This window comes from Typopeltis vanoorti, chromosome 22 (assembly GCF_054136105.1).
Source record: "Typopeltis vanoorti isolate ZY-2024b chromosome 22, IOZ_Tvanoo_1.0, whole genome shotgun sequence".
Classification (NCBI taxonomy): domain Eukaryota; kingdom Metazoa; phylum Arthropoda; class Arachnida; order Uropygi; family Thelyphonidae; genus Typopeltis; species Typopeltis vanoorti.
In genome coordinates, this window is record NC_143570.1 from 23,140,838 (window position 1) to 23,153,030 (window position 12,193).

General features: G+C 37.0%; 1 protein-coding gene across 1 annotated transcript in view; it reads left to right on the plus strand.

Moving 5' to 3' along the window:
- The window catches only part of LOC150094212 (AFG1-like ATPase), a 299,001-nt gene that overhangs the window by 27,189 nt on the left and 259,619 nt on the right, over positions 1-12,193 (plus strand). Inside the window, exon 3 of the mRNA XM_090411886.1 lies at positions 8,155-8,215. Within this exon, the coding sequence (XP_090268012.1) occupies positions 8,155-8,215 (61 nt within the window). The remainder of the gene's footprint in view (positions 1-8,154; positions 8,216-12,193) is intronic.

Sequence of the window (12,193 nt, forward strand, 5' to 3'; positions counted from 1 at the left end):
GAGTCGAGCGTAGCGATGGAGGCTGTACCTACACAGAAAGTGACGTCAGAACAACTACCTGGAATAGGGTAACTTAACAGATTAGGGAGAGTAGGATCACCCAAGGGACATGAACGATAGGGTTCGTGGGTAAAAAACACATCGAATAGAGGGCGCCCGAACAGGTGAATAAAAGGCGATGCATGCCATATTAAGGGGGCATTTTCTTCTTTGGTTCCTGGATTCCAGTTTTAGGAGGTTTGTCGGCGGATTTCGTGAGAGAGCGGTGGGTCGACTACTGTGATGTCGGACGACGCCACCTATTCTCGAGGAGAACGCTTGAGGATTTCCAAGCGAAGCTGATCGTGTTACGACTGCCTATGCAGAATCGAGCCTTCGGATAAAGTCCGATCGAAGTGAACAGAGAAAATTTCCTGCAGAGTGGTAGACAGCACGCCACAGTCCAGAAATGATTCAAAGAAAAGCGTAGTGCATCGCCAGGTGCAAAGACGGCCGATAACTATACAGTAAGGCAATCCAGATCTACATGAGATGGCGGCATGAAATCAGAAAGGATCCGTTAATGTAAAGAATTTCATTAAAAAAAAAAAAAAATCAGCTAACGCCTTTTTATTCCCGTATACGGGGAGTAGGTGAGGCCATTTAGCCCTATCTAACTTTTGGAGACTGAGTGGGCAGTTCAATCTCCCCTGGTACCCAATCAGAGATAGATGGCCCAAGGCTATCACTAATTAAGTGGTACACAGTGAAGAGAGACAGCTCAAATGTGCCGCCATCTCATGGTCCCTAACCCTAACACAATATATTTAATGTCTGAAATAATGTGGGTTCTACAGTCGATTTTCTTGAGTTTACGGAATGAAAAACCCGAGTTTCCGCGGGGAAAAACCTGCTTGCCCGTGCCAGAGATCAACTAACTCGGGAACCGGTCGAAAAAAGGCTTAGAAAAATTTCCTCTAGTTGCTGACTAGACTCGAAACCAAGTCTTCCTTTGTTCGGCCAACCACCGTGGTGTGCAAACACCACATCCACTGAGCTACACAGGCGATTTTTAACATAGAATTTCATTCTATGTTAAAAATCGCTTAGAAGAATAAGAAACTTGTGTATACTGTAAACTAAGGACACTAATAGAGAATTTTTAAGTGAGAATTTGATTGAATTAGTTAAGACCATGTGGAACAAAGAAGAATTGTTGATAGGCAGTATTTTGATTGAGAATGACTAGGCTTGACTAATGAAATTTACAATTAAGATGGTTATTGATAGAGTATTAATGAAAATGTTCAATGTGTGTTCTGTGAATAACTTGTGAAAGGAATTATATCGTAGTAGTGTTATGCTTACACTTAACCTTATCCTTTCGTAATTGAAGGATTTAGCTTACTCAAATTCATTGTCGCGATTTAGTATGAACCTTAACTTAGAGTGAGTTTTGTTCTATTGACTATTTGAATTTTCTTAACTGTAAATGTTTTATGCTTTTCCAATAAACATGTTTTGTACCTTATACCTGAGTTTATGCCTGATTGCGAATTCAAACCACCACTTATGAAATAGAACCTTTTGGGAGGAACGAATTAGATATTATTGCTTAAGTGAGATTCAGGTCACGACTGCTAACTGAATCTGCACAGCGCTAGCGTAAGATTAATGATTGTGTGTATCCCTTTAGAATTATTGCCCTGAACAAGAGTCTCTTTTGTTATAGGATATTGGCTGGCGCAGCATAAAAATAAATTTTGCCAATATCCGAAAAGGAAATAGTACTGAATTAATATTTTAAGGGCACAACAGTAGATTAGAAAGTGGGCTATTTAGAGATAGAACAAGGTATAATATAGAGAAAACAACGACGTAACAATACTCTATAGAGACCAACATAGTTTTGTTAAAGGTAGATACTGCTTTAGCAATTTATTAACTTTTTATAATAGAAGGACATATGATTTGGACAAAGGGACTGGCTACACAGTGGTACTTCTGGATTTTGCTAAGGCTTTTGACAGGATACCCCATGGAACACTGTTACGCAAATTGGAGCAGATGGGAATGGTTACTAAATTGGTGATATGGATAGGAGAATGGCTCAGGGAGAGATATTAGAAGGTGGTGTATGGAGGAGCCAAGTTCAGGATGAGGCAGGTGACCAGTGTTGTGCCTCAGGGCTCTGTGCTTGGGCCATTGTTTAATTTGTATATAAATGATATAGGAAATGGCTTAAAGGGAGATATTCAGTTGTTTGCTGATGATGCAAAGTTGGGTAGTGCAATAAAAAATCAAGCTGATGTTGAAAGTTTGTAGGATGATTTAAATAAGCTGGTAGAATGGGTAAAAGGTAATGGATGTTAGTTCAATGTGGAAAAGTGTAAAGTTATGTTTTTTGGGATTAAAAGATTACCGGCTGTGTATTACATTGATGGAACAGTACTCCAAGAGATTGATGAGACTAGGGACTTAGTGGTGTTGGTAGATAGGGAGATGAATTTCAGAGGGCACATTGCTAAGGCGTCCAAGATTGCACATAGGATTACTTGGTTGTTGATGAACACACTAACATCAAGAGATGAAGAGGTTATTATTCCCCCTTTATAAAGCATTGATACTTCCACATTTGGATTACTGTGCCCAGGTCTGGTCACCTGGATTCCTTGGAGATGAGGAGGCTGTGGAGAGGGTTCAAAGAAGAGTGACTAAGTTGGTGAGTGATGTAAAAAATGTTCCCTACATTGATAGGTTTAGAGCTTGTGGATTGCAGAGGTTGGTTGATAGGCAGAGAAGAGGGGATATGATAGAAACATTTAAATTACTGAAAGGTTTTTATAGGATTGATGAAGGGGAAATGTTTCAGCTGTGTAATAGTGATGGAAGAACAAGAGGTCATCCCTGGAAATTAAAAAAAATGTGTGGTTAACAAGGGTGTGAGAACAAGGTTTTTTGCCTGGAGGGTGGTGAATGAGTGGAATTCATTGCCTGACTTAGTTGTGAGTTCTTCGTCTGTAAATGAATTCAAGAAGAGATATGACAGATATTGTTTTGCTAGTTTGGGTCTCCCGCGATGAGTCTACTGACTCCATGGAGATACCCGTAATAATAATAATTATAGAATCAGATTTTGACTTTAAGATGAATATGTGAGAAATTATGGAAATCTAATGAGGAACTATATTTAAGTTTTTTAGATCAGGTGAAGGCATACAACAAGGATTTATACAGGGTAGTATATAGCTTGCTTAAGTTTTAAGTCAGCAATTAGAAGTGAAGAGATACTGGTTGCTGTAAAATCAAGGGCGAACAATATCTCCACTGTTATACATCATATGGAAGGAAATTGGTATTAATTACCATAGTGGTCTTTCCTTGCTTTCATGTCAGTAAATACATGCACACGAAGTGTCAAAATTGAAATAACATTTGGATACTATTGAAAGAACATTGATAGAAAGCATGAATTATTCAATATATTTCATTCATGCGGTTGTTTGGATGGTGGTTAAATCTGATATCAAAATCAGAGATATTAAATTTAGCTCTTTTCTTTTTGCAGATGATGTTATACTCTTTACAAAGAGTATAACATCATTACCAAATCTTCAGGATTATGAAAATAAACAGGAACATGTCTTTATCCTTAATGGTAGTTGTGACATATTTTTAGAGGAACCTGTTGCATAGTATAATTATTAAAAACAACATGTAAATCCACAGTAATAACTTTAATTAATAAATAAGGTAGATATTTTGTACTAAAACTAATAATACATCTTCAGTGTTACAAACAGATAGGAATACAAGTAACGAACATTCGGTGGATCACCTATTAAAATACAATGCTGTTGCAAGCTAGAAAATGAAAGAAATTAATAAATAATTAATATTTAAGATAATTACTAAAATTAAGGGGATATTAAATCCCACATAGTTTTAAAAACCGAATAAGAAACTCAAAGATAGGAATCAGAGATCAGAGAGTTTCTTGCCGAATATAGTAAACTATAAAGTATCGGCGAACACTAGCGTTAGCAAATGCAAGTGATCCTAGTACGTAGTACAATCTCGGGCAACTCGTTGCAAAGGTGAGTAAAGTTCAGATCGCTATTCTTAGGTATTATCCATAATGTAAAAACACATTTCCTAGGAAAAGTATGCTGTTATTACATTATGGAGGGAGGTCACCACCCAGACCGGTTTCAGCCTTTTTTGAGGCCTAGAAAAGTAACCCAATTTGGTCACCTGGTTTTCAAAAGGATGAAGAGATGTTGAAAAGGGTCCAGAGGTGAGTGACTACGGTATTTTCTGATCTCTAGCATGTTGAATATGGGGAAAGGTTGAGAAGATGCGATTTACACAGTTTAGTCGATAGGAGGAAGAGGGGTGATATGATAGAGACCTACACGTTAGTAATGGGTTGTTATAGGATCACTGTTGAAGAGGTTTTACAGGAAATGATGGGGGGATCAGGGGAGAACAAGAGGTCATCCCTGGAAGCTGTATAAGGAGGGTGTGAACAAGGGAGTAAGAAGCAAGCTTTTTGTTTGCAGAGTTGTGAATGATTGGAATGCCTTGCCTGAGAGTGTGGTGTCTGCAGAGAATTTGAGTATGTTTAAGGTACAGTATGATGAGCTGTGTGTATGACAAAAGGAACTCCTAGATGAGTCTCTGACTCCATGAGGTCTTAGGGTAATAATAATAATAAATGAACTTTACATATGTAGGTTCAAGGACAGAGTATTTGTTTTTGTCAGGTGTGATATTCCTTTGCTAAAGGTTATTAGACCTTGAATAGTCTTTTGGTTTAACTTGAGGGTTTTTTTTGTTTTTTTTTGCCTCATTTTGTTGCCTTCATTTGCTGCCTTTATTACTCTCATTCTGATGGCACTGACTGTTTTTTTGTTTTCAATATTTATCTCTGAAAGTTGATAACATATAGTCTCATTGTCCATATAGTGAGATAATCTTCCATGGAGATTTCAGTGTCCATAATTCCGAATGGACATTGAAATTGATAATATGTAGTCTCATTACCCATATAGTGAGATAATTTTCCATAGTGATTTCAATGTCCATAATTCTGAATGGCTCACTGTTTTTAAATTCACATACTGAGCTGAAAGAAAAGCTGAATTTCTTGCTATCAGTAATGCTCTAATGAAAATCATTTACCTGCCTATCAGAATAATAATTCTTACCATTCTCCCAACAGCCTCGATATTTTTTTAACTAGCTATCCCTCCAAATACTTCCTTTTGGCAACTCTGACCATAATCTTGTCCATGTTTCTTTTTCTACAGATCATCCAACTCTCAGCCATTCTCAGCACCATATCCTATGATACTATAATGGTGTTATTTGGGATGACCTTAGAATTTCTGTGCTCCTTTTTAATGATCATTTTCTTTTAAATGACTATTGTTCCCATTCTCCTGATCCAAGCACTTGCTCCAGTTGAATAACTGAAATTATTTTTGCCATGAGGAGTATCTTTATTTACTTCACTCAAAATCCCCAAACCTTATCCAAGCTTTAATTTTCCAAGAAATGTGCCAAAGCAGTCCAAGTTAAAAATGCAACGTATCCTCAGTGGCTTATGTTAGAGTCCTAAAAAATTGCAAAAAGAAGTCAACAAATCTAAAGCAAACTTTAAGGGCCAAAACACTAGCTTGCCTCTTGCTCAGCTGCCATTTGAGTAAGAGGCAAGCTAATAGTAACATTTCCTAAAGATAAGGTAGACCTTATTAGCCTTCTCCTCCAACTCTTGTTTAGATAACCAAGTAATTGTCCTCCTCCTGTTGCATGAGCCACACACACACACACACATAGTTCCTTCTTTGATCTTTTGCCAGAAGGATATCAGAAAAATACTAACCCTTGATAGTAATAATTTCTACAGCCCAGATGGTATCCCTCCAGTTGTACTAAGAACAGGTGCACCAGAACTAACACCCATTTGAGAACTAAACCCCCCCCCCTGGCTGGGTTTAGTTCTCAAATGGCAGTTGAGCAAGAGGCATGCTACTGGTTGATGTCAGATGAGTGTGACAACTTTTCAAGCAATCACATTCATCTGACATCTGTCCAACAGCATGGATGCAAGCTTTTATTCAGCCCCTAAAAGAGAGATAAAATAATCAGACTATTGTTCCAGTATTCTTATCTCAATACTCAAAAGTGATGGAGAAGGTCATCAACAAATAACTTCTTCACTATCTAGAGACTCATCAATTAATTAGCAATTCACCAATATGGATTCTGCTGCCATTTCATTCCACATCAGATTGCTTCACTAACCTTATTCACTTTTGGACAAAAGCTGTAGACATATTTGAAGCAATCTATATGGTGCTCTTGATATTTCCAAGACATTTGAGTCTGGCATCATTGCCTTTTTACCAAGCAGCCATCTTCTTGTCTCCCTCCTACCATCTGTCACGACATGCAAAGAATGACCAGACAGCAAGCAGTTGTCTATGATTTTTATCCAAAGGTGGATAAGGTTAGTGAAGCAATCTGATGTGGAATGAAAATGGGAGCTGAATCCATATTGGTGAGTTGCTAATAACTGATGGGTCTCTATATAGTGAAGAAGTTGGTTGTCAGTGACCTTCTCCAACACTTTTGAGAGTGTTGAGGTCAATGCATGCCTGTGTATCCCAATGTTCTGCTTTCGCCTACATTCTTCTTCCTGTATATCAATGAACTTCTCTCACTAACATCCTATCCTATTCTTACCTTTGTTGATGACAGCACACCCAATCCTCTTCTATACAAAACCTGGTAGTGTTCAGATGACTCGAATTTCAAGATCTTCTATGGCCAATGCCTTAACAACTAATCTTTTGCCATTTTCGAACGGGATGAAAATAATTAGTGAATTTTAATGCTAGCAGTACACTGTTATGTATTATTTCCCAGGAGAAATCTCTTGCCTAACTCTCCCTCATTTTTCATGACATTCCCCTCACCAACCAAGAAGTCAGTTTTCTATTCTTTCATGCCTAGTCTATTCTGGTATAAAAACATCACATTCAGAGCCATTTCATCCTCTAAAAAGAATATTGAGAACAGTATTCTAGGGTTGGAATTTATAAAGTGTTAGGAGTTGAGCGGAGGAGAGGTACCAAGAATAAAAGAATACCAAGCACCTCTCCTCTGCTCAACTATTAACACTTTATAAATTCCAACCCTAGAATATTGTTCTCACATCTGAGGTGGCGCAACGAAAATCTACCGTAGAATGCTCGATTGTATCTAGAAGAAAGCTATTCCCTGCAGTTGATCTTTCTCTCTCTCTCTCTCTCTCTCTCTCACTGACTTTCTCAGATCGCATTCTCATAGATGTTCTGATTATGTATTGTGTTGTTTCTGTAGGTATTTCCATGAATGCTGGTCAAGATCCACACAGAGTTCAACTTCAAGCTTATTGAACCAACTTATCATTCTCTGCCTTTGTTTCCTTTGGAACAGTTTGCCTTGTACTATTTTCCCAACAAATACAACCCACAAATCTTCAAGAAACATAGTATCAGATTTTTTTATTTTTTAATCCAGTGCAGTGTTGTTATCACTTCCTTATCCTTACTTATCTGAGTCTTCCACATTATAGCAGCAATTTTTTGAGTAACCCTTTATAGCTTTTGTGATGTGTCTCTTGAACAAGGAATCTCCATTTAGATCCTTTTCTTTTTCACTTTATAGAGCAAAATTATTCTAGTTTAATAAACTTTATTCCCTCTAGCTAAAGAGCATGAGTTCACTCATAGCAACATTGAAGTGAACATCTTCATTCTTCAGTTCATAGTGCCAACCTATTCACGTTCCCCTGTAACAACATCACATCAGAACTTCATGACATTGCTTTTCCTAATTTAGAATCATCAGCATAGAATTGGGTTATTCCTTTTAAACCTTGAACAAGATCCTCAATATATAAATTAAACAACAGTGTTCAATTAAGCAATTAGTAAAATTTTATTAAATGCTTTAGCAAAATCCAAGAAAACTACCTAATAAGTAACTTCTTATTATATCCAGCACAAAGTATAACCAAGTTACTGTAGCAAGGCCTAAATTTAAAAAAAAACAACACTAATTAATTAGCTTTATTATGTATTTATTTATTTTTTTAAAAGCAGAATTTTAAATTTGCTTTTTTAGCTTTTCAGATCTGATGCAAAAATTATTGCACCAAAGGGACTGTATTTATATGGGTCAGTTGGTAAGTATGAAGGTTAATAATCTTTTATCATTAGTTATATCAAGCAGAAAATATATTTTTTCACAAAACATAAATTTGAATGATTCAGCATGTTGAAGTAAATTAAGCATATTTAGTTGTATGAGTTAAACATTAGCATTTATATGATAAGGTGCTGTATAATTTTCATTATATATGTGTGGGTGGATGGATATATATATGTGTGTGTGTGTACACACAAAAAGCCGTCAGAGAATCCACATTTAAGCAGAAAAATTTTATTAGCAGAGCATTATATATATGTGTGTGTGTGTGTATGTATGTATATATATATATATATATATATATATATATTAAAAGAATTGAATGACTAGAACCGATATTTAAGTAAAAAGGTTTTAATATTAAAACACTACTAGTTTTATCTTGTAACAGCCTTCATCGGGTGACATTATAAAAGAAAAAAAAAAAGAAAAGACACTAAAACACTGAAGCTTAAATATGAACATCATAGAGAGTCTCTATACGTAATTGACATTAAAACGTGGTCGTATTTAAAGCTGTTCTTTCGTTTGTTGTATTGTTGGGAAAGTACGTGCTAGTAGCATCTCATGAACGCCAGTACATGATTACAGCTGAATGACTATCTGGGAGGTTGTAGTTCAAGTTATTATTTAGATGAACAGGATTGAAGATGATTTCCCTAGATTCTATGATTTTTCTCTCTAGTTCATCATTGCAACGGAAGATGTTAGTAGATTTTTCCAGCAGACTTTGTGACTTTGGCTTTCGTCATTAGGATTAGCCGAGAAAAGGATATGACTTGATAATGCACTGGCTCGCTGTGTCTTGTAAGTAATGTCCCTCGTGTGTTCTTCCATAAGCAATACAATACAATACAATACAATACAACAATACAACAAATGAAAGAACAGCTTTAAATACAACCACAACGTTTTAATGTCAATTATGTATAGAGACTCTTTATGATGTTCATAGTTTATTTAAGCTTCAGCCTTTTAGTGTTTTTTCTTTCTTTTATGTCACCTGATGAAGGCTGTTACAAGCCGAAACTAGTAGTGTTTTAATATTAAAACCTTTTTACTTAAATCTCAGTTCCAGTCATTCAATTCTTTTAAAAAATATGTATGTTAACCGAGTTAATGATCATTCATTCATATATATATATATATATATATGCAATAACTAGCTTCTCCTTTGGTATGTGTTTAAATTTATGTTCAATACATACCAAAGGAAAAGCTAGTTATAAAAATTGTTCAAAGTGCTGTGTATTCTTTTTTAAACCAGTTCTCCTTCCAGATGCACTGCAGATGTCATCTTTCCTCTCAGCAACTCAGACTCAGATCACAATCTTATACAAATTTCCACTCACACAGAATGCCCTTCCTCCAACTGCTTCCAACCTTGTGTCCCTCAGCACTACAAACATATCAAGCGGAATGACCTCTGGAATTACCACTCTTCCTTTCCATGATTTGACTTGATTCTGCTCTTCTGACTTAGACACCTGCATGCAGTGATCATTTCCCATTCTACTCAAAATTTTCATCCACTTTCTAAGCCTTGGTTCAATCTTGCCGTTTTTAAATATTTTCACGCGCTGAGTTTGTTAATTTGTTAGCAAGGCATTGGTGCCATTTTCAGACATTCTTGCAGTGCATATGCTTCTTGGTATGTGTTTATAATGTCTAAGAAAATCGAATCACCTGCCGCACGTGAAATCGAATCTGAATTATCAGAAATTGTGTGCATGCTAGGTGCCAAAGTTGCTTACAAAACAACACAAAGTGAATCGGCTGGGCAGTGCGTTGGAATTCTTGATATGCTACCGTGAGGATGGTGATGATGCTTTCCTGAGCAGACATCACTGGGGATGAGACTTGGGTGTTGCACACAACCCCCTGAATCCAAACAATAGTCCACGGAATGAGACACACCTCATCACCAGTCAAGATGAAATTGAAGACAATGGTTTCCACTCGGAAAATCATGTGCACTGTGTTTTGGGACAGACAAGGAATTTTGCTGGTAGACTTCTTGGGTCAAGGCTCCATAATCAGCTTGAGTATGTACTGCCAAACCCTTAGGAAACTGTGTAGTGTGATCCAGAATAAATGATGTGGCATGCTTACTAGGGGCGTTGTTTTGATTCATGATAACGCCCACCCACACATGCCCGGCATAACACAACAATGTCTTGCCACCTTCAGCTGGGAACAATTCCATCATCCCCCATATAGTCCTGACCTCATGCCAAGCGACTTTCATCTGTTCAAACATCTGAAATCTTTCCTTGGTGGCTGGCAGTTTCAAGACAATGACAAGATCAAAGAAGCAGTCAATACGTGGTTTGCATCACAGGTGGCAATCTCCTACGACAAAGGTATACAACTCTTGGTGCCCCGTTATGATAAGTGCCTGAACAATAATGGCAGAAATTATGCAGAAAATTAGTGAAAAATGTCTACTTTAATTTCCAATAAAGTTTTTTTTGTAAGTATATTTTTGTGTCTCTGACAGCCCATCAGACCTTACTTTCTGGACGTCCCTTGTATTATGAAAGCATTGAAGGAAAAAACTCTGCTTACTACAGATGGCTCACAATAACATAGGATGGTTATAAAGCAGAGGTTCTTTATAACCATCCTATGCTTAAGCATGCAGTAAATGTAAAACAACTATCTGAAAATCCAAATCCAACTTCATAAATATCAATAGCAGAAAACTCATTTTAATAAATACCAGTAGCAGAAAATCCTTGCAAAGGCGATTGGACACAACTTCTGTTCACCAATGCTTCCATCTCTCTCTCTCTCTCTCTCTCTCTCACTATATATCCATCTATTATCCATATGGAACCACTTATAATAACCTCAAATTCAGGCAAAAAAATACAAGAAGAATACTAAATGACTTGGACACTAAAAAGGCTTCTGGTCCTGGTATCTCTCCAGTTGTACTCAAATGTTGTGCTCCAGAGCTAGCACCTGTTCTCTGTTTTCTCTGCAATTTTTTGTATTCAGCTGGCACTTATCCCAACACATGGAAGCAAGCTATATTATTATTATTACCGAGTCCCTGATGCCAGTCTGGTGAGACTGGCATCAGGGACTCCAATCTCAATCTGCAGTCAATGACTTATCAAGGGATGCCACGTACTACCCACACCAGCTGTCATACTTGTTCCTGAATTCATTCACACCATTTGCACACACAACATCTAATGGCAATCTATTCCAATTGTGCACCACTCTATGAGAGAAAATTCTAGATCTCCCCCCCCCTTCTTCTCAACATCCAAGGATGCCCACTTGTCCTTTCTCCATCTGTTGTAAATGAAAAATTCCATCTACTGAAATCCTGTATGATCCTTTAAGAAGTTTGTAAGTCTCAATCATATCACTCATCTTTCTCCTGTTTGCTAATCTACAAATTCTTAATCTGTCTTCATAATCAGTATTCCACAATCCTACTATCATGGTTAACACTCTCCTTTTGCACTCTCTCTCCACTGTATCAGAATCAACATGGAAACCAGGAGACCAGACCTGTGCACATTAGACCAAGTGAGGTCTTGTAAAAAGGCAAAATGACTTCCTTATCTTTACATATCAATGTTTGGTTCAGTGAACTTCAGCTTCACATGACTTTACTTTTACTAACATTGAACTGACAGCCATTTTTCACATGTCTACAATCCCTAATCAAATCATTCTGCAAGTACTGGATATCAGCTACATTCCTGTTTATCCTGCCTATCTTTGCATCATCATTAAATAGCTATATGTTGCCTGTCAAATCCTTCCCAATGTTATAAATGTACATTGAATTACAGTGGATCTAAGGACTGATCCTTGTGATATATGAATGATTACTTTAAATCTTGCACACTCACATCCCCTGTATACCACTTTTTGATATCTATTAGTCAGCCATCCTCTTATCCATGCTAATATTTTATAATCTGATCCCATA